A 20,038-nucleotide genomic window follows, 5' to 3' on the forward strand; every position below is an offset into this window, starting at 1 on the left:
GCGCCTCTCGCTAGTTTCAGGGTTTATGAAATATGGTGTGTCAAAAACAAATTATGCGGTATATGTACATTTTACGCATCTAAAATTGTGTTATCGGGCAATAATGGGGGCAGGGTGGCCAGAGGCCGTCCCGTATAATATCGCGATATGATAGAATGGCTGGATCTCAAACCTTTGTCAAGCACCCTAGGATTAATTTACTAATTTTCTTCGCTCAGAAAATAATCGTAAATGTGACCAAAACTGCACGTGCGGTCTTGGTATGACTGAGTTCCCCTTGTTTGTCGTCAAATCACTCTTTAACATTGACGAGGAAAGGGTAGGAGTGGAAGGAAGAGGAGGTAGCTTTAGAGAAATGAGACGCAGCCCGTCTCCCAACATCCTTAGCGGCGGGCGAAGGAAAACGTAAACGGCCATGTTGTGGTAGAAGTCAGTCCTGAAACGAGCGAGGCTTACTCACGGCGTTACTTATCAATCTGTGTAATGTAGTCTCAGAACTACGGCTCTGAAAGTAACACGGCTGACTTCTCGTTTGACAGTTATTAATTCCGTGTAAATTCGTGCGTCATTAACAGCAGAGGGCCAACATGAGCGGAGGAGGGACGCCGTACATCGGCAGCAAAATTAGCCTAATCTCCAAGGCCGAGATTCGCTATGAAGGAATTTTGTACACCATTGATACTGAAAACTCGACCGTAGCTCTTGCTAAAGGTAAGTCACGTAACAACGGGCTGGACTACAGCACTCAACCTGTCTCTATCAGAGCTTACACGTGTCGAACGATGGAAACCTGTCACTGATTTCAGCGCAGTTCGCTACGTTAGCTAACGTTAGCTTTGTAGCCAACTAACAGCTAAGTGGCGCTGCAGTTAACGCTCCTTTGTTTACCTTGTGTTTGGGGTTACCGTTAAATATGTGTCCGCTATTGCAGAGTACCGAGTGGCATACCGTGTAATAGAAAGTTAGCCTTGTTGCTATCATACTCTCTTACTAAAGCTTTAATCACTGGTTGATAACGGTAGCTTAGTTATATTTTAAGTCTTGAATCTGAGCGTGTGTCAAGTGAATTTGTATGACTTTACAACGGCACATGTTAATCCACCACGACGTGCTTCACCATTCAAACATGACGGATTCCCTGTTTATTTGCTAAGAAAAGTAATATTATATTATTCAAAAAGTAACAGGTAGTTATTGCATTGTATTGTTGGATGCCTATTTAATATATTGTCCAAGAAGAATATATGAAAAAATCATACAGTTTAACAATAAAATGATGCATCTCTATTCATAGTGTTAAAAATTATACTGTATCACTTCTTAAATGTGGACTTAATGCCCAGTGTAAGAAATCTACTAGGCCTCAATAAAATAAAAAAAGATAAAATAGTTTTAATTAATTTGAATAACCCTGTGAATTTTCCCAACAGTTCGCTCTTTCGGCACTGAGGACCGGCCCACTGACAGGCCTGTTCCACCTCGGGAGGAGGTGTTTGAGTACATCATCTTCAGAGGCAGCGATATAAAGGACCTTACAGTGTGTGAGCCACCCAAAGCCACTAGCTCCCTGCCTCAGGACCCTGCTATAGTCCAAGTAGGTTCATTTATATGTACTTTAAAATGGCAATCTGTATATTTTTTTACAAGTCATTGGAAACCTTTTAAGGATATTTTTTAAGCTAATTTCTTTCCTGTATTTTCTGTTATTAGAAGGATTGTCAAGTAATAAAGATGCCACACTGTGAGGACAAAAAAAAAACCTTTTACATGGCACATTTTGACTCATCACAGCAGGGAAAGGCACAGGTGTATCTAATACCATTAATTACTGCTACATCCCATTAAAGTCTCTCGGTCAACCAGCGGGCCAGGGCTGTGAAACTGGCTCGCCTAAATATAATTCAGCCATCATTGATGAGTGTTATTGATTACACCTGTGCTCCTCGGGTTACGATGAAACAAAAATACGTAGAAATTTAAATATTAAATAAATTGAATTTAAAGTTAATTTGACTTTGCACTAATAACATTTTGAACAAAGTTCGACAACTGAGCCTTGATTCTGTTGTTCCAAAGAAATAGAAATAGAAAAAATGGCATAGACACCGAGGACTTCAACACTTGATTATACAGAGAAGTTGGACTTTTGCTGAGACCAACATTGTACCGTAATGTGGTTAGAATAACACCTCCAGCTCCATGTGTCAAAATGTGTTAAATGAAATGCCTCTCCATTTGCACCTGACTCTTTTATCTTATCCGTGTCTGTTTTCATGGCGTCAATAATCATAAACTGTCTTGTCATTGAGGCTCACTGAATGCACCAGCTTTTTTTTTTTTTTTTTTTTTAAATGAAATGGATGAAAAGCAGTAGAAAGTGTGTATAGTAGCCTTGTGCAGGATGTGCCACTGCGATAGTGATGGTCACAAGTCTTTAAAGCAGTTGTGTGTTTCAGAACTACAGTGGCATATTCATTTCTTATGGATGATGACGGATTAAGTCATCCCACTTTAGTGGGTCCGGAGTCTGCTCCCCCAGAAGAAAAATGTGTCTTTCCCAGTTAAATCCATCAATCTTGTGCACTCTTGAGAGCAAAATGAACTAGCTAGATCTATGAAAACCTTTGTACTCAGGTTAACAATTCTGGGCTCTAGCAGTGGTGTAATGTAACTAAGTACACCAGTAAGTAAGTTAGGATTGTACTTAAGTAAACATTTTTAGGTACTTGCAGTTGACTTGAGTATTTTGGTTTTATGTAACTTTTTACTTCAACTCTACATCTTCTCAGAGGGAAATATTATAATTTTTTAATTCTCTACATGTATTTTACAATATTATTTACTAGTAAGGCTACTGCAGATTTAATACAAAATAGAAATCCACTAATTAACTATAATGTATTTAAAATTAGAAATTAAATCTGGGTAATTAACATGAAATGGTGTTATTCATTGTGTACCTGATGTGAATTTATGTGACTGTGCTGTTTCCTGACAGTCGGCGTTGTCAGTTGATGGTGTAATGTGTTTCTCTAGTCGTCACTTGGATCCAGCAATGCTTCAGCGGGATCGTCATTCCAGTCGGCGGGGTCCTATGCTGCGCTCAGCAAGGCCCCCGTCCCGCCATACAGCCAGTTTGGAGTCACGCCCCTTGCAGCTCAGCAGTTCGGTTCTGCCGGAGCCAGAGGTAAGGAGTAGTTCTCGTTCCGGATGCGTGTCTGGTCACTGTATGGATGCACAGGATGCACCACGAAGCAGAGCTGTGAGAATGGTTCCCGTTCCCACATGATGATAGGATTAATTATGGTTATAGCAAGACGTAGCTCATCACAAACAACAGTGTATTTAACATGACGTATAAGATGTTAATGCTTGCATGAATCAATTGGTGCACAAATATCGTCTTCAAAATAATGTAATTAAATTGAGCCTATATTGCCCAGCTCCATCTCTGTGTTCAGAGCACTTTGAGTTTTTTTTGTTTTTGTCTAAACCCTTTCTGATGACGACTCAAACGATTGACCGCTTTTCAAACGAGCCTTGTAAGCAAAGCATCTTGTGTCTCTTGCAACAGCTGTTTCCTGCTAATTCTAACCGAGCACAGCTGCATGTCGTCTTTTGAGCTTCCTGCTGTGCACCTGAAGCCCATTATGCATTGAACTGGATTTAGCGGAGACTATTAGGCATCACGTTTCTAATACACTGAGTCCAGGGCATCTTAAAGTGCTCAAAGGGGGAGACATTTATTGCTGGGGTTTATTACCATTCCAAAGCATAAATTGCTTTGGAAATGCATTGAGTTACCATTGGAGTTATTAAAAATTAGATGTCTGTGTCGTCGAGTGGCAATATTATGGAAGAACCTTCCTGGTCGGAGTTACATTAATGGGGTGTATTAATGGGGTGCAAGATGAAGTACGCTGCGTTTAAAGACAATCGTATCGTTTGGATTTGACTTTGGTATTTTCTGCAGGGTGCATCAGTCCCCAGCTGGACTCTATCACCAAACGTCCCACCCTGGAGCAGGGGGTGAAGGCCCCGCCATCAGCTGCCCCGGTACCACCTGCCCCCGTGGGACCAAGGAGTCAGTCGGGGGCAGCGGCTCCCAGACCCCCCGGCATCCCCTCCGGCAGCCAGAGGCCCCCCGACCTCCTGGAGCAGAGAAAGGGTAAAGACTCCTCCAGGACTTTGCGTGGTTAAAGTCCACAGTGATAAAAGTTTGCTGAATCTTTGCAAATGTCTGAAGTTGCCTTCAAGTGTATATTTTAATCAAGTTGCCCGCTTTGTTAGAGCTGTACCACTTCACCTTGAGTTTAAGATGGTGTCTTTTTCTGTTCAGCTCCTGAGGTCCAGTTGGTGTCACGGCCAGATCATGAACACGGCGCTCTTGAAAACCGAGATCCCAACAAGCGTCACACCGGTAAGTAGTTTTGCACCATAACTTAATACCCGATAAGACTCGTACAGCCACCAAAATATTTGTTTTCATTAGCTGTATTAGTGGAAGTCAGTGAGGTAGTCATTTGTTTTCCCCCTGAAAAGGTGTCTTGATGGTTCACGTGGTGAATGTTTTATGTTGGCGCCGTTCGCTGCGAGCTGCCGGCTCAGCTGTCGGCTCAGCTGTCGCCGCGTTGAGAACCGTTGAGGGCCAATAGAAATGCTCCCAGTCTCGTATGCAGCACCGTTAAATCTTAGACATGGCTCCTTTTTCATTATATTGTGCTGGAGTATAAAGCTAGTTGTAACACTGTCCCAATACATTTGACTGCACAGCAGGCCCAGGTGTCGCTTGTTTGACTGTTTCCGTATTTCATTTTTTTATATTTAGGTCATTTGTCAGCTGGTGCTCAGCCCAATCGCCGTGGCCGCGGACGAGGAAACCGCAGCCGAGGTAAAGTCAACCTGCGCCGGGACGGCGCCATGACGTTCGAAGAAGACTTTGACTTTGAGACGGCCAACGCCCAGTTCAACAAAGACGAGATCGACAAAGAGCTCCAGAACAAGCTGAAACTGAAAGGCACGGCTTACACACACACACACACACACACACACACACAGTCCGATGGGGCAAACTTGACAAAACTCAAAGGGGAGAAAATGTTTTTTCAGCCCAGGTTGACATTTTCACATAAGACACTGACACCAGCTACAAGTTAAAAATCAGACACTGCATTTAATTTTTATCAATTCTATTGGCTTTATGGTGTAAAACGGAGATGTACTTGTTGAGATGGTGCGTATCCTCCAAAGCGTGGGAGGGAATCATCACTTCAAAAAAGCCTTACATGACTTATATTGGTATTTTTAGAGCACAAAATGGTTTGAATATATTTTGTCCTATCACCTTTTGTGCTAGTGAAAACCCACAAAAACAACAGTTTTTGCTCCCAAAAGCAAATCTATAGTAGAAGTAAATTGCTTGTGATACCGTGCTGAGATAGAAATGTACTGAAGATGGTACCTTCATTGTAACAGCCACTGCAATAGAAATCCCAGCATCGTTTTCTGGTCTTTTCCCAGCCTACTTTGTTGTTACTGGGTCACTCAGTCTAAATGTCTTCCAACCACAGATGACAAGACTGAAAAGGCAGTGAATGGAGAAGAACCTGCAGAGTCCGAACATCCAGCCAACGAGGGGGCCAACGAGGAGGAGGAGGCTGCCAACAGCACCTACTATGACAAGACCAAGTCCTTCTTTGATAACCTGTCCGCTGATGATTTGAGGTACCTCAATATGTCCGCTGTTGTGAAATTGTGATTCAGTTCTAGGACAGTGTGAATTTAGGACTATTCAGACAAAATAAGAATGAAGAGTTTTTAACTTTGAAGCTTGTGAACTTTTTCTAATAGAAACGCATAATCGTATGAACGTGGAAGTGAACTTTTATTTTTTCTTCTCCAAAATCAGTATTTCATGTTTATGAAATGCACATAAGCCTTGATGCATTTATTTCAACATGGGAATGGAACTCTATTAATACACTAAAAACCTTTTTTTTTTTTTTTTTTTTTTTTATCTCATCTCTTTCAGCAAAGGGGGTGACAGAGGATTTTCACGGTAAGTCACTTATTTATTTTAGTCTGTGTTGAGGGAGGCTCCTCAGGTGAATGGGTTAGGTAGCATTTGTTACACGGATAAAACACGAAATTATGAAACTAAACAATGTACTCGTACTACATGTATGTACTACTACTTTAGTACACTTAAAAACCCTTTTGTGTTGTCAGGGAGCGAAGGACAACCTGGGCAGAAGAGAGACGGATGAACTCCGAGACATTTGGCATCCCCCTGAGGCACAATCGAGGAAGAGGAGGTTTCCGCGGCCGGGGCTTCATGGGGCCCCGCGGAGGCAGAGGGCGGCCGCTGAGCAGAGGCTCCTTCGCCCCGCCCCGAGGTCCTCCGCCCGGTTTCAGAGGCGGATTCAGAGGTGGCAGAGGAGGCCGGGATTTCTCTGATTTTGAATATAGGGTAAATCCAACAGCTTCATGACCTCGGAGATCATTAAAGTATCATTAAATAGGTGTAGCATTTCATAAATGTAATAATTAGAAACATAATGTAAGAAAAACATGAGTGCGTAATGTCATAAGAGTTTTGTGCGTAATATAATACCTTGAGTTATTTTGAGAAATTCTGACATTATAAACTAAGCAGAAACATAGGAACCCTTCTGGTTTTACATGATACAAGTAGGCTCCTTAATTTAAAGCCACTGGACTTTGTCTGGAGGACATTTTTATAAATCTGTTTCAAATTGACGAAGCCTCTTTTAAATGCTTGTCAAAATTCAGAACTACAAGAAATCCAGTGACCTGAACAAATGAGGAACTTCAGTTTATACGTCATTATTCCAGATATGTTTAATGTTGATTCAAGCAGCAAAACCACATTGGTTCAGTCTACCGAACTGTCTCACTTTGGCCACTAGATGGCTCCGTTCACTTGTCATGCATTTCACGTTTGTGCCTCAGATCATGAGAGGTATGTTGAGAGGTTTTTTACATAAGCCACTTTAATGGAAAGTAGGCTACTTAACTTTAAAATAGTTAAAGATACTTAAAGATCTTTCCAGTTTTCAGCCTATTTATCTTTGTATCTTGCAAACATGACGGTTGCTTGACATGCAGCTACTCGATGATATTTATTCATATCTCTTCTGGTCAGATTTTGGGAGGAATTATAATTGTACTTTGTCCAATTACTAACGGTTTGACAAATTTCATTATTTGATATAATTCACTGAACTTTATAACTACAATGTAGAACACTTCTAAAAATTGTTAAATGCAAAAGTCGGACTGAAGTGCAGCTTTCAGTTCTCTGAGGCATTTTGGCAAGAAATGAGTTGTTTTGTTTTTGTCCAGAGTAAGCGTACATCATTTTTATCGCCTGTATGAGCCCCAAAGAAGATGTGATGATATCAAACGTTCGTAACATAGTGTACATGTCATTATATTGATAACCAGCTTATTAATGAATTGTCATTTTCTCATGAAAATGCACTGAACTATGCACTCGGTTTTCTTACATTATTCTCTGATTATTACATTACAAAGCCTTATATACTATATTTAAATATAACATGCATTTTTTACAGCAAAGTAAATGTACGGCTGCTGTTTCTTTCCAGAAGGACAACAAGGTGGCTGCATAGTGCTGCAGCGACGGCTCCTCCAACAATCCAAGCCCTCATCGTGAAATGATTCCCGTTGAAGAAATTCTTTGGTCTCAACATTTGACAGACAGAATGACGACATCTTCTCAGTCACCAGCAGCGGGGCTGACTGCTTTACATCGGGGGGGTGGGTGAGAGTGCAGCTCCCTTTTCTCCACTTTTGAGAATTAGGCTTTTTTATTTGTTGTTTTTGTTTTGGCCCAGACATGTTGTTTGATAAAAAACAGCCACCAGATGGACGAGAACAAGTGTAAATACCTTAGGTGGGAGCGATCTGTATTTTTGCATCGATCCAGTTCATTTCTTACTGAAGATGTTTGATATTGAAGAACGCAGAAACGCCCACCGATACTGTGAGAGGCTCGCAGGTCATGTGATCGTTTTGTTTTTAATCTCACCATGTGTGGCGCCACCAAAATTCAGTGCATTGCCGGTTGCACCATATATTCCTCTGCTCAGACTTAGTCTGGTTGCCACGTGTTCAGTATTTTTACCCAGAATGCAGGAAATGGTTTATTTCCTTTTTTTTGTTTTTTTTCTGGACATCATTCATTCTCAATCATCTTCTACTTACTGCCCCCCCCTCACCAGACAAACTCACTTTTAGTTTTTAGAAAAGGTCTTTCAGTATTTAGAATTGCGTAGATCATACTGTTGCAGGCAACCAATAGGAGCCGGCCATCTGATTGCTATTTGGGGTTTACAGCATTAGCTTTAGAAGAATGTTTTTGTTGACCGGGTCTGTTTTTCTTTTTTTTTCTTTTTCTTTTTTTACATAGTTGATTAAACAAAGAGCATTCCAATGATTTGTGTCCGTTACTATTAATGCCTTTAGAAGTTCTTAGGAAAGGAAAGCCTTCAGTGTATCCAGTTTAAACCTGCAGTCAGAATGACTTTGAACAAGTCCAATTTGGATAATCCAAAAGGAAGAAGAAGAAGAAATGCCCCGCTATTTTGCCAAAAAGTATATGCAAGCATTTGGTCGAGATAAAATAATTGCCAGCCTATGACGTACCTGTTAAATCTGCCTTCCTGTGTCCAAAACCTACTGAGCCACCTGTTAAGGCATGTTCATTTATTTAGTTATCGCCATTAGGGTTGGGCGATTGGACTAAATTGTCGTTTTGACAATTGAATGGCCTGCCTCCAAGGAGAGAGAGAGAGAGACGGCATCGCACGCACCTGAGTGGATATAGTGCCCGTTGTTGGACTGACGGTGGCCAGTTGGAGAATTTCAAACGTATCACCCAACCCTAATCGGCATCCTTTTTAATTGTCTTACAGTTATCATCTGCATTATTTGTTTGTTTTTTTTTCCCCACTGCAAAACTGTGCTTGCAGTGTTTACTGAAAATGGGAAATCTTGTATATGGTTAAATGTCTCAAAACATATGTTCAAAAATTCTGCCCTCTGGCTTGTTTGTAGCTCCTCCTGTTGCATTGTTGTCAATGGAATTGTTCTCTGGAGTGTTTTTGTTTTTCTACACAGAGTTGTGAACAAAGGGACATGACCTGGATGTGGTGCCAGTGTGATGGTTTTTGCTCTGATTTGTTAGTACTTTAGGGAGTGCCTTCAGAGTGATGACTTTTTTTCTTTTTTACAGCTCTCCCTTTAACTTAAAAGTCGACAAAGGTTTTGATAGCACGGCGAGACTGGATGTTTCTCGGTAGCTGCGGCTGTTTTAAAACGAAGAGGCCCGGGTGAAGCTGGATATTGCACAGGCGGCCGATCACTGCATGATAAGCCGTAGAAATCATCACTTCACACTGGCTTTTTTTTTTTTTCCTCGCAATAACAAGCGAGATTAAATTTGACAAAAAAAAGTATTACTGGACTATTGCAAATGGAGATGTTTTCGTATGTTACTTCTTCCAGTCTCTGGAATTGTAAACCAGGATCTGTTTTCATGAGAATAGCAGCAAAATTGAGTTTTTAAGTAAAATAAAGAGTTGTACAATATCCGTGTCTCTGTGTTTTTGCGCACTGCCTATCTAAAAGTCTCCCTTCAAATAATCGCTCGTATTTGTTTATTGGAAAAGTTGTTAAAATTGCCTGTTTTTAATGTGGATAGAAATTGTAAATTGTGCGATCACACACTGGCCTTCAGCGGGATGAGAAGATACTGCTTTAAATGTAACAAATGCAACATCCTACAGTTCTTCAAAACACACTATTTTACTCATGTACCCACATTATCCTTTAGTGTCTCAATCTCAGAATAGAATATGATTGCAATTTTTAAAAAGTGTATTTGGGACCATTTACTTCAAATAACTGAATCGGACCAAAATAATAGAAACAAATGCATCTGATCATTTTAATTTATTTAATATAAATAAGGAAGCAATAATGTTGAGTATATTTAGATGCTACGGTGCAACCCACGTGAATTCCTGAAGAGTTTAAAGCTAGAAATGTAAAGGCAGGCCTCAAATCCATATTTCATTGGATGCCACAAAACAAAAATGTTGATTGGATCAATTATATCTATTATAACCAGCAGTGGTTCATTAGTTACACAAATGAGGCTCTTGGGGCACTAGGAGAACAGCTACAGGAAACAAGTAGAACCGCATGGCAAGATAGACAAGCATGAGATTGGATGTGTGGTTCTTAACTTCCTCATGGTGGTGACCCTCTACTGTGCGCTGTTACGCCCGGCCTAGTAGAAACCTGAGTGCAGCATAACTCCCTCTCTTAGGTAGCATTAAGCTTGAGACATACGCATATGCAACTTACACACGCTCACAAAGAAAGCTAATAAAACAAAAAGGATGTACAAGTGTACTGCAGCTTTTTCTTTGTCAAATAAACCGCTCGAGTGTAAGTCTCGCAATGATCTCATCTCTTACTGACTCCCGAATTTGCTCTACATCTGGCTGTGGTCGGTCCTGCTGCCCAACATTATCTCATCATTTAGTGGTATTATGTTAAAGCAGCCGATCCCTTATTAATCTGATCATGCTGTGAATGAATCTCATATTCCCTCATGCAAGTGGAAAACAGCCCACCATATATACTGTATATAATATGGTGGGCTGTTTTATTTTTGTACGTATACATTAAAATATACATATATATATATATATGTATCTTTTAATGTATTTACAAAAATACATCTTCTTTGTCTCATCTTTTGTGGCAGACTTTGTGAATTTGTTGTTACATTTGTATCTTCTTTGACTTGTCTCTCATATGAATAGCAGCTGAAGTAACAAGTTGGATTGGTATAAACTGCCACTTATCTGCAGCAGAGGATCGGTACTTCATCTAGCTGACATCACTTGGGAGATGCTTCCACCAAGTGGACGCAAACTGTCATGAAACTGTGGGATGACCAAGTAAATGGAGTTCAATTTAAACCGGAGTCACGTGATTTTGGAGTAGTCTAGGCGGGCAGTGAAACAGGTGTTATTTTATCATTAGCATGTGTTGCATCACTTTGTAGGTAATATTCTGGCAACTTTCATCATCTGTAATACACTCAAGTGTTGGTGATGTATGATGTTGCTTTTTTACAAGGTGAAGGAGCGACAACACTTGTGTATCTTCTCATTCTTGGTTTAAAAAAATAAACACGTTGCAGACATAATTTGTAAGCGTAAAAGTCTAAATATTAAAGACACGTGTGTCAAGCGTGGCTTTTATTTCGTTGACCGGAAGCTTGACTCGTCCTATTCTGACAGACTTTGCGTTTCTCACAGGTGCCTTACTCCAACTTAGGCCATTCTCGGTTACGTTTACACCTGAATTCGGTCGTAAGACGATAGCCCTCTCGCGGGGCCCGGTTTCCGCGGTTTTCTTTTTTTAATTATTTATTTCCGTGTAAACTGCGGTCTTGATTTAAAAACATTGATGGTCGATAATTTAGCCCTGCGTTGAGGGCCCCCGGGAGAAACTGCACAGGATTACAAAGTCACATCAGACTGTTTTTTTTTTATATCCGGCGACATGGCTCGACCACGGCCGCGGGAATACAAGGCAGGAGATTTGGTTTTCGCTAAGATGAAGGGATACCCGCACTGGCCGGCGAGGGTGAGTCGAGGATGCGGCCGGGCTGGGAGCAGAGGGAGGCGGGGTTGATTTACACAAAACAGTCGCTGCTTCTCTGGGGGTGCTGGGAGAGGGCTGCTACGGTGACTTCACAGCCACATTTAGTCTGCTTAGTTCTGTTACCAAATCGTCTACTAAAAGCCTTTTTCTTTTTTACATTTGAAAATAATGAATACACGTACATTTATTGAGCTCCACATACTCAATACGCTTCCCGCTCCTTACTGCTCTTGTTTGAGTTGGAACGCATGTTCTTTCCACCGCGTTATTCATTTCCACTCATTCGTTCAACATGTGTTTTTTTTTTGTGTTCATTTAACGTTTGCATTTAGCCGTCACCCAATACATAAATAAGCCCGTAGCTGACCTCAGGTAAACCGCGGCCCCCCAGCTCCAACACGACCATCGATGCACCGTCTCATATGCTGTGCATGAAGCCGTGTATGAAACACACTGTAGCCGCCTAACGGCAGACAGTGCGTGGCCTCTAATTCAATGGCGCACATGGGTTACCATGTCATGAGTTGGATTCCCACAGTGCAGCAGGCAGCCGGGCTCCATTTGTAATCATCGTGAAACAAATTACTTGGAGCATCTTTCTACCACTATACCACAGGTCTGACTGACGTTATATTGTATATGGGATCAGGACATAAGCCCATAGTAATCCTCCTAGCAGTGTATATAATTTAAGGTACCGTGGTAGACATTAACAGATGACTGGGCATCTAAAAAAGGAGTATATATAAAAATAAATAAATAATGTAACAGCTTCTCTCTCCCTGTCTTTCAGATTGATGAGCTTCCAGAAGGAGCTGTCAAACCGCCCGCCAACAAGTACCCCATCTTCTTCTTTGGGACCCATGAAACGTAGCCCCCCCCCCCCCAGGATGTGCAGCATTCCTCTCATGTGTATAGATATTTAAAGGATAGCAGCTGCCCGCACTCAGATTTGTATGAATGTTAAGGAGTTGTAATGCAGTTGCACCAAATTGGGAATCTTAATAGATTTTGACATCGCTGCCACAGCTTTGTGGGGCTCGTACTGTTGGAAAAACATGGATATCCCTGCCAAGGCAATAACTTTAAAGTATTTTTTCAGTACCCTAAATTTAGGGAACATCAACATGTTTTAAGTGTGACAGTTCATTCTTTACTGTGAATAGAATAGTTGTATATCCTTATTACAGGTTAATGCTCGTGGTGTTGAGGTTTGAAATTGCTCAGCAGCTTACATGTTTCTGTAAAATTGGATATCTTTAAATTAGTAAACTTTTATGCATGACGATGCCGAAGTTTAATTCGTGACACACTGTGGTTTTCCAGACTGTCGTAGTAAAAGTAACAGCTGTCCCGTCACCCTTCTTTAGTGCATTCCTGGGCCCGAAGGATCTTCTGCCTTACAAGGAGTATAAAGACAAATTTGGCAAGTCCAATAAGAGGAAAGGCTTCAACGAGGGCCTGTGGGAGATCGAGAACAACCCCGGAGTCAAGTTCACAGGCTATCAGGTCAGCCGGCACTCTATTGTGTCTGTGGTCTAGAGAGAAGACAGTGGGAGAAAACATGAAGGAGGGAGGGGGGGGTCAGAGATGCCAGACAGGTTTGATCCTCGACAAAGCCACATTGTTGCCTCGCCGAAAGTGGAAGACACAAATGAAAGGGCTGTCGACAGCAGAAAGAAAAGAAAGATGCATTCATTTTGTCTTAACTTGCAGTCTCACATTTGTACGTTTGAAGCGTCAGTTGTCTGTGGAACCAGCCATTTCTGCTTCTAGTTTTACGATCGGTGGGCATCTTTCGCACACACAGGCCATCCAGCAACAGAGTTCGTTGGAGACAGAGGAGGGGGGGAACGCCGCCGCCGCCGACGGCAGCAGCGAGGGCGAGGAGGGTGACTCTGTTGAGGACGAAGACAACAAGGAAAAGCTGAAGGGAGGGAAGACCGGATCCAAACGGAAAAAGACGGCCACATCCAAGGTACCTCACCTCAGCTGGTGTAACATACTAACACAGGAGCGAGGACGGATCACACTGGATTCCATGAATTTAGAGACAATCTTTCATGTCATGTTTGTTTGACTGAGATATGGCATGAACGGTAGAGACGGAGGTCATCCGATCTGTGTCATTTGTGGCAGTTAGTTGACGGATAGCATTATTATTTTCACATATTTTTATGGATATTGCGATAATATTGCAATCGTGAATTCTTTTGGCCGATATATACGACTGAGACCCGCTGTCTGAGTCGTTTTAAAGCTAGATGTAAACACTATATTACCCGATTTTGCTCATTCAAAATAAAAGCTTTTGAAATGAGAAAATAACTGGGGGGGGAATTTGCCGGAAATAAAATGTATTTTGCAGCCGCTCCTTTGACCACGATATATACCATCACTATCCGGTCAGTGTCGGGTGTGGACATAGTTGAGCTCCGATCTGGTGCATCCGATCGCAAAAGTCACATTGAAAAGACAAGTGTTAGAAACAAGCTCAAACAAGTGGGTCGTTTAGGTTCGGCCGACCATACGTCCTGTGAACATCCCAGAATTCTTTTTTTTATTTCGCCTCGTCATTTCCCGGACAGCGGGACACCCTTAAGCCCTGGGCGCTCCCAAAATAAATCAATCCTCAGATACTCCTATTGCATATCATCGACATGTGAAGTTGAGGACGTAGTTACAGTATTTGGAGATTTTGATTGTTTGAACCAGGCGGCAAGCTCCTTCTTAATACTAATTCATTCTCTCTAATGGCCATCAGGGGGCGACTCCTTTGGTTACCAAAAAAAGTCAGATTGTATAGAAGTCTATGAGAAAATGACTCTACTTCTCACTTGTTTTATTACCTCAGTAAACACTGTAAACATGAGTTTATGGTCTCAATCTCTAGTTTCAAGTCTTCTTCAATACAACATAATGTTCATTTAGTAAACGATGATCCATTTAGAGTCAAATAGACCATAAAGCAGAGTATGCTTTAGGGCGGGCTTACTGTGATTGACAGGTTGCTGCCGCTACCAGAGCCGTATACGGTGTCTCTGTACAAACAGGTTGATGCTGGCATCTAGATCTGGTCTCCAGTAAATGCATTATTTCCTCCTGTTTGAGTAATGTTGTTCTTTGCATGGGATATGTTGGCAGTAAAAAAGTCTGGCCTTATCCTCCAACATATATCTGGTGTATATTTCCAGAGGGATATATATCAAACCTATGATATATATATCTGTCATGGTCCCATTATTCCGCGATACTTTTCTGTCCGTGGACACAATATTGGCAGCAAAGGGGCTTGATTCTTCCAGGAAGGACAGCCTGGCTGATTACTTAGTTTTTTTGTTGTTGCTGAAAACGACACTGTAGCTTCACTGTGAGGCATTCCTCCACATTTCACTCATCCAAATGTTTTTTTAACAACCTCTGCTCCTGATGTTCTCACTGTATTCATTACGCCAGTCTCTTTTGTTGAACCTTGCCTTTATTTTGAAAAAAGAAAAGCTTTGAGGTTTGTAGGGATGGAGCGCTGCAGAGCACTGCCACAGTGTGTTACTGTATCACTGCTGCTGTAAAGGGAAGCAGGTTGAAAAAGTCACATGCATCCTGCTCCTCACTTAGCAACCGCTGTTGCCTAGCAACTGGGCTCTATTACGCACAGCACATGTGGTGCATCCGAAGGAATTTTGGCACTCTTGTGGATCGGTTTTCTGTTGTGTGTGTGTGTGTGTGTGTCCTGTCACATCACTGAAACACTGTGCGTGTGCGTGCGTGCGTGTGTGTGTGGTTACACAAAGGAACTGGAATCTCCTCAGCTGACAAAAGATTAAATGTGATCTCTGTTTATCTGGGTGATGAGAGGCGGGAACAATATTTAGTTGTTTTCAAACCCACGCACACACACACACATTATCAAATGGTGAAATTATTCAATTTAGCTCATTCCGCCATGCTTTAATGCTACACTGGTTACAGAAAATGAGCTGAACAGCGTTGGGTTTTAACAGGCCTCACTCCACGGCGCTCCAGAGAACAAGCTAACTAGCTAGCCGTCCTCCTTCCCGCCGAGCTGCGACGACACTTAACGACCCCACTGACGTGTGTTCTCGCCACAGCAACTAACAACAATCAACATTTTCTTTTGCACTGGTCTAATGACCGCAGGAAAACAGTTCAATGTCCGCTCTACTCCTGTTCTATTTCTATGAGGGTAACACCAGCCTCACTGTTCACTCTGCGGTTTGAAGAAGTTTACACTCCAGCAACTCAAACCAGTTACGTTAAATAGCGCTCAGCAGTTAGTCGTCATCCTCACCCTTTCCTTGTGTAAAACCAAAACATTCTGTCTGAAAAAAACAAACCATAAAGCAAAATATTCCGATTTGAAACTCTGGAGCTAATGAAACCATGTCAAGTTAGACAGACAGATGGGGGGGGGGGGAATCGATGGTTGATCAAAGGGACAAACAAAACATGATTTATGTTTATTTTATGCGTTATCTGACAATTCCGACACTGATCTGTGTGTTTGTAGCAGAAATCTTCCAAGCTGTCGAGGATCTCATCCGTAGAGGACGACCTGGAGAAGGATGGGAAAGATGACGACCAGAAGAGCGGCTCTGAGGGAGGAGACCCCGACAACGACATCATCCAAAATACCATCGACAGTAAGGTGGGATTGTTAAACGCCCGCATGTTTACTACTCTAATCATTCATTAATCAGTCTGAGCGTCTTTCTAAGTCCTTTGACCTGAAGTTTCCCACTTTCAAAAAAATGTACTCCGTGGTTTCCCGGAGATTTGATAAAGATACAAAGAAGTTTTCTGTCTGAACACGACATAATATTGCTGATTTTTTTGCGCTTCCAGTTCTAAGGCAACTAAATTCTTTCATCAGGTTTTTCAAGTTTAGAGCTTTAAGTCAAAGTCTCAACTACCGTTCGTCCTTCTTGGTGGAGGCCAATCCTAGTCGCGCTACCCATTGGTTGAACCTGAAATGCGGACCTTTGTCTACCCCTTGTGACAGTGAGAGCAATTTCAAAAAACAATCTCGGCGTGCTTTTGCGAGCTCACGGATTGGGATCGCACATTGAGCTCTGAAACGGAAGTAAGATTGCAAAAATGACGCAATAAGGACTATATATACTATATGCGCGCTAGCTTGTGACTCTGCCCCCTTCAATTTGCTCCAGCTGTTTTGGCTTCAGAGCACTGCAACAGGACACAGTCGCATCTGGATATCAGGGTCAGGTCTTTCTCAAATCCACACGAGAAAACAAAGCCTCTGTAAGGAGTGATTGGCGACCATATGACTGTTTAGGACAACATATGATTCACATATTTTAGGCGTATATGTTTTATTGTTTAGTTACGATTTAAGTTGTTGTGTGCACATGGATCTGCACACACACACACAAACAACTAATTCCATTGCCGTCGCCTAGATTATTCTTACCAGCCTGTCTGGTTTGTCCCAAATATATTCTGAAAATGTGTCATACTGAATGTAGCTACAGCCCATAATAATTGTATTAGTTATTATTAGTTTGTTGGACCCCTGCATGGAGTCGGATCAGTAAAATCAACCATCCCACATCAGACACCATTAGAATTCTGAAGGCTGCGTTCAACTCGCTAACAATAAGCCGAAAGGTTTTTCTTTACTGGGACTAATGATTTTCTGTTAAAATGAGTCATAAAAACATAAAAAAGATGGAGTAAGCGTCCACAGCAGTACACTGCTATGCTCGGTACTCCTGCTTCTCCAAACTGGGCACAAAAAGCCCATTTGTGGGAGTAGATCGGCCGGGCGGACAATGTTGCTGGTTAGCATTGTGCTTTTTATTACCGTGCGCCTTGTGTCACCTTGCTGTAACGTTGCGGCTGTCATTTTGAGAGGTGACCAGCTCGTCTATACAAAGTATAAAGCAGACATTCTGCGATTGATGCTCACAGCGGTGTAACAGAAATAGATAGTAGCCCAAATAGATAATACAACGCAAAGGAGCGAGTCTAGTCTAGACTATACAACGGTGGTTCGGGTGGTGATAATGTTGGCAAGATATTGTTGTCATAGAAACATTAAACGTTGAAAAGGGCGCTATGTGGACACAGACCCTAAGTAAGCAAGTTAGCTAACACGGTCACATAACAACAGTGGGTTTAAAACAGGTTTTGTCTAATTATACATGTCTTATTGTGCCACTGTTGTACTTTCTAATAACACAGTTTACAGTTCTTTTTATGCAAAGCACTTCGGTCAACATGTGGTTTGACTTAATGTCACTAACAACGATGCTTATAATACCTGTGTTTCTTTATTGATGCGTCCCCCAGAACCAGCTGCTCATAGAAAAACATTAAGTGAAGAAAAGCACGAAGTCTTCCCCCGTAGCTGAGATGTTGGGAAGGTACATCAACGACATGATCTCTCATCAGCACCATCCACTGGCCGCCATCGTCACTTCCACCTCTCCGTCGGACTTCCAGTATGTGTTTTGTATGACAGACGCACCCATAATGATACCGGTATGGTGGTGGTCATTGTGCGGATGCCGGGGTATAAGCGCTGAAACTTAATGCCAAGGGGTCGTGTCTTGAACTCTCTAAAATAGACAGGTTAAGATTCGTATTTCGCTTTCATCCAGTGACTCTGAATGCTTGTAGGTTTTATATTGTGAAATAAACGTGAAGTATAGGATATCTAAAGGGGCATTAAGTACTTGACTTGACTTTGATCGTGGTCTAATGGCAACAATTACGCGTTGTGATAATGTTAGCTGTGTTTATATGGAGCTTTTCGCTACTTGGCTCATGCTACAATAGCCCAATATATATAATACATTGAAATAACAGGTGTACCCTTTCATAACCCGTTAAGACATTTATTTGTGAAGCAATAGGTAAGCGGTGTCCCTTTGCCCCCTTTTAATAACTGCAAGAGTAGAACTAAATCTGTTGCTTCACTGGGAAAAATAGCGGTAAAATGTCAACTGTTGCCTATTTCTTGTTGTACATGGACACTTATTTGTGATTATCATAATTAATTACGCTCTACCGAAAAAATCTGAAGGTCTGCTTACGAGGAACTATTAACTGCATCAGCAATTGGAGTTGCTGGCTAAATTGTCCCGTAGGAACAGACGGGAATATGTTCATAGGAATTTTTTATATGGACAATTTCATACAGAAGGGAAAACAATATGTACTCGTTGCCAAGTCGCAATGCAAAATCACAATATGACAATAATTGAAAAAGGTTAGTGAACTAACACGACTTCTTCAGGGTTAGGCTAATACATTTTACATGATGGAAAACAGAATGACCCTCAGAGTTTAAAGGCGAATGAGTCGGATTGTCCGGAAAAAACAGAAATGTGTAGACTTATACATAAAAATGATCCCTTTCAATCGTCACTTTGCACCCCACTAGAAGTGTGTGGCTGTGTCCGTATCTGCAGAGACCCAGCCCCTCTGCCTGTATTTTCTTATTTTGCTTTGTCTGGCACGTTTCTGGGCGTTGACATCTATAAAAACGTAGCGACCGGGTGCCAGATCGTAAGCACGCATCCAAGAAGAAACTACAAAAGTGGCGGACATTGTGCCAAAAAACCCCCCAAAAAACGCATATTTAGCAAGGGCGAAATGCCAAGCGCACAAAACTTATTCCAAAAGGAGAGCGCATCTGGGGTTGGCTTTGTTTTTTCCACTGGCAAATCATCCTAATTGCATGCCAGTGGGCGTGGCTTCTGGCATCGTAGAGCCGGGGAGGAGGGGCCGACTTTGACTGGCGCGTTTACGTACCTGCAACCGACAAATCCTACTCATTCTGCCTTTAAGATAATGAGGTAACTTTAAGACGTGGTGACAAAACTACGACAGTTCAATTTCGTCAAGAAATTATTTTCAAGTGAAAGGGCCAGTAGTATTCGTCACTCGCTAAAGAACATTAAAGTAGATTACTTACTGCCTCTTTAATTGGTGTTGAAAAGTGACTTGTTATATTTGTTCAGAAGGTAATTTTACAGTAGTTTGTGAATTTCGTTACAATAGAAATACAGTATCAGTGCATCTCTACTGTGCATGTGACATGATGTAATACAGTCGTGTACATGTCACATTTAGGCCAGAAGAAACAGTGGGTTAGATTGGCCCGTGTCCTTCATAATCATTCATAGTGTAGATAGCCCCATCTGTATTTATACCCGTGTATACCTATCTGTATTGCATCACTCACGATCACCTGTCACTGTGTACAAATGCATTTGATAAGACCTCCATATATATATATATATATATATATATATATATATAT

At 41.7% G+C, this 20,038-nt stretch overlaps 2 protein-coding genes across 3 annotated transcripts; both read left to right on the forward strand.

Moving 5' to 3' along the window:
* The first annotated feature begins 241 nt into the window (after positions 1–241).
* Positions 242–9,636, forward strand: lsm14ab (LSM14A mRNA processing body assembly factor b). The gene is made up of 10 exons (XM_031848701.1): positions 242–711; positions 1,431–1,594; positions 3,037–3,187; positions 3,974–4,168; positions 4,340–4,420; positions 4,829–5,017; positions 5,571–5,724; positions 6,032–6,058; positions 6,229–6,469; positions 7,632–9,636. Exons 1-10 carry the CDS (start codon positions 588–590, stop codon positions 7,653–7,655), a joined length of 1,350 nt encoding a protein of 449 aa, XP_031704561.1. The 5' UTR covers positions 242–587; the 3' UTR covers positions 7,656–9,636.
* A 1,717-nt stretch (positions 9,637–11,353) lies between these two features.
* On the forward strand, positions 11,354–20,016 carry hdgfl3 (HDGF like 3). Of its 2 annotated transcripts, none has more exons than XM_031848245.1 (6): positions 11,354–11,712; positions 12,524–12,600; positions 13,101–13,239; positions 13,541–13,708; positions 16,259–16,396; positions 18,061–20,016. In XM_031848245.1, the coding sequence occupies exons 1-6, from the start codon at positions 11,629–11,631 to the stop codon at positions 18,085–18,087; spliced, it is 633 nt and encodes a 210-aa protein (XP_031704105.1). In that variant the 5' UTR covers positions 11,354–11,628; the 3' UTR covers positions 18,088–20,016. The 2 variants fall into 2 exon arrangements, with proteins under 2 accessions (XP_031704105.1, XP_031704106.1); XM_031848246.1 differs by having other exon boundaries at positions 16,262–16,396.
* Positions 20,017–20,038: the final 22 nt, after the last annotated feature.

This window comes from Anarrhichthys ocellatus, unplaced genomic scaffold (genome assembly GCF_004355925.1).
Source record: "Anarrhichthys ocellatus isolate YVR2014 unplaced genomic scaffold, GSC_Weel_1.0 scaffold8, whole genome shotgun sequence".
NCBI classification, from domain to species: domain Eukaryota; kingdom Metazoa; phylum Chordata; class Actinopteri; order Perciformes; family Anarhichadidae; genus Anarrhichthys; species Anarrhichthys ocellatus.

Coding starts and splice junctions, on each gene's coding strand:
- lsm14ab (XM_031848701.1), top strand. CDS start 588: ATGAGCGGAGGAGGGACGCCGTACATCGGCAGCAAAATTAGCCTAATC. Junction 1,595..3,036: donor AGGACCCTGCTATAGTCCAA/GTAGGTTCATTT, acceptor GTGTTTCTCTAG/TCGTCACTTGGATCCAGCAA. Junction 4,169..4,339: donor CCTCCTGGAGCAGAGAAAGG/GTAAAGACTCCT, acceptor TTTTCTGTTCAG/CTCCTGAGGTCCAGTTGGTG.
- hdgfl3 (XM_031848245.1), top strand. CDS start 11,629: ATGGCTCGACCACGGCCGCGGGAATACAAGGCAGGAGATTTGGTTTTC. Junction 13,240..13,540: donor TCAAGTTCACAGGCTATCAG/GTCAGCCGGCAC, acceptor TCGCACACACAG/GCCATCCAGCAACAGAGTTC. Junction 13,709..16,258: donor AAAAGACGGCCACATCCAAG/GTACCTCACCTC, acceptor GTGTGTTTGTAG/CAGAAATCTTCCAAGCTGTC.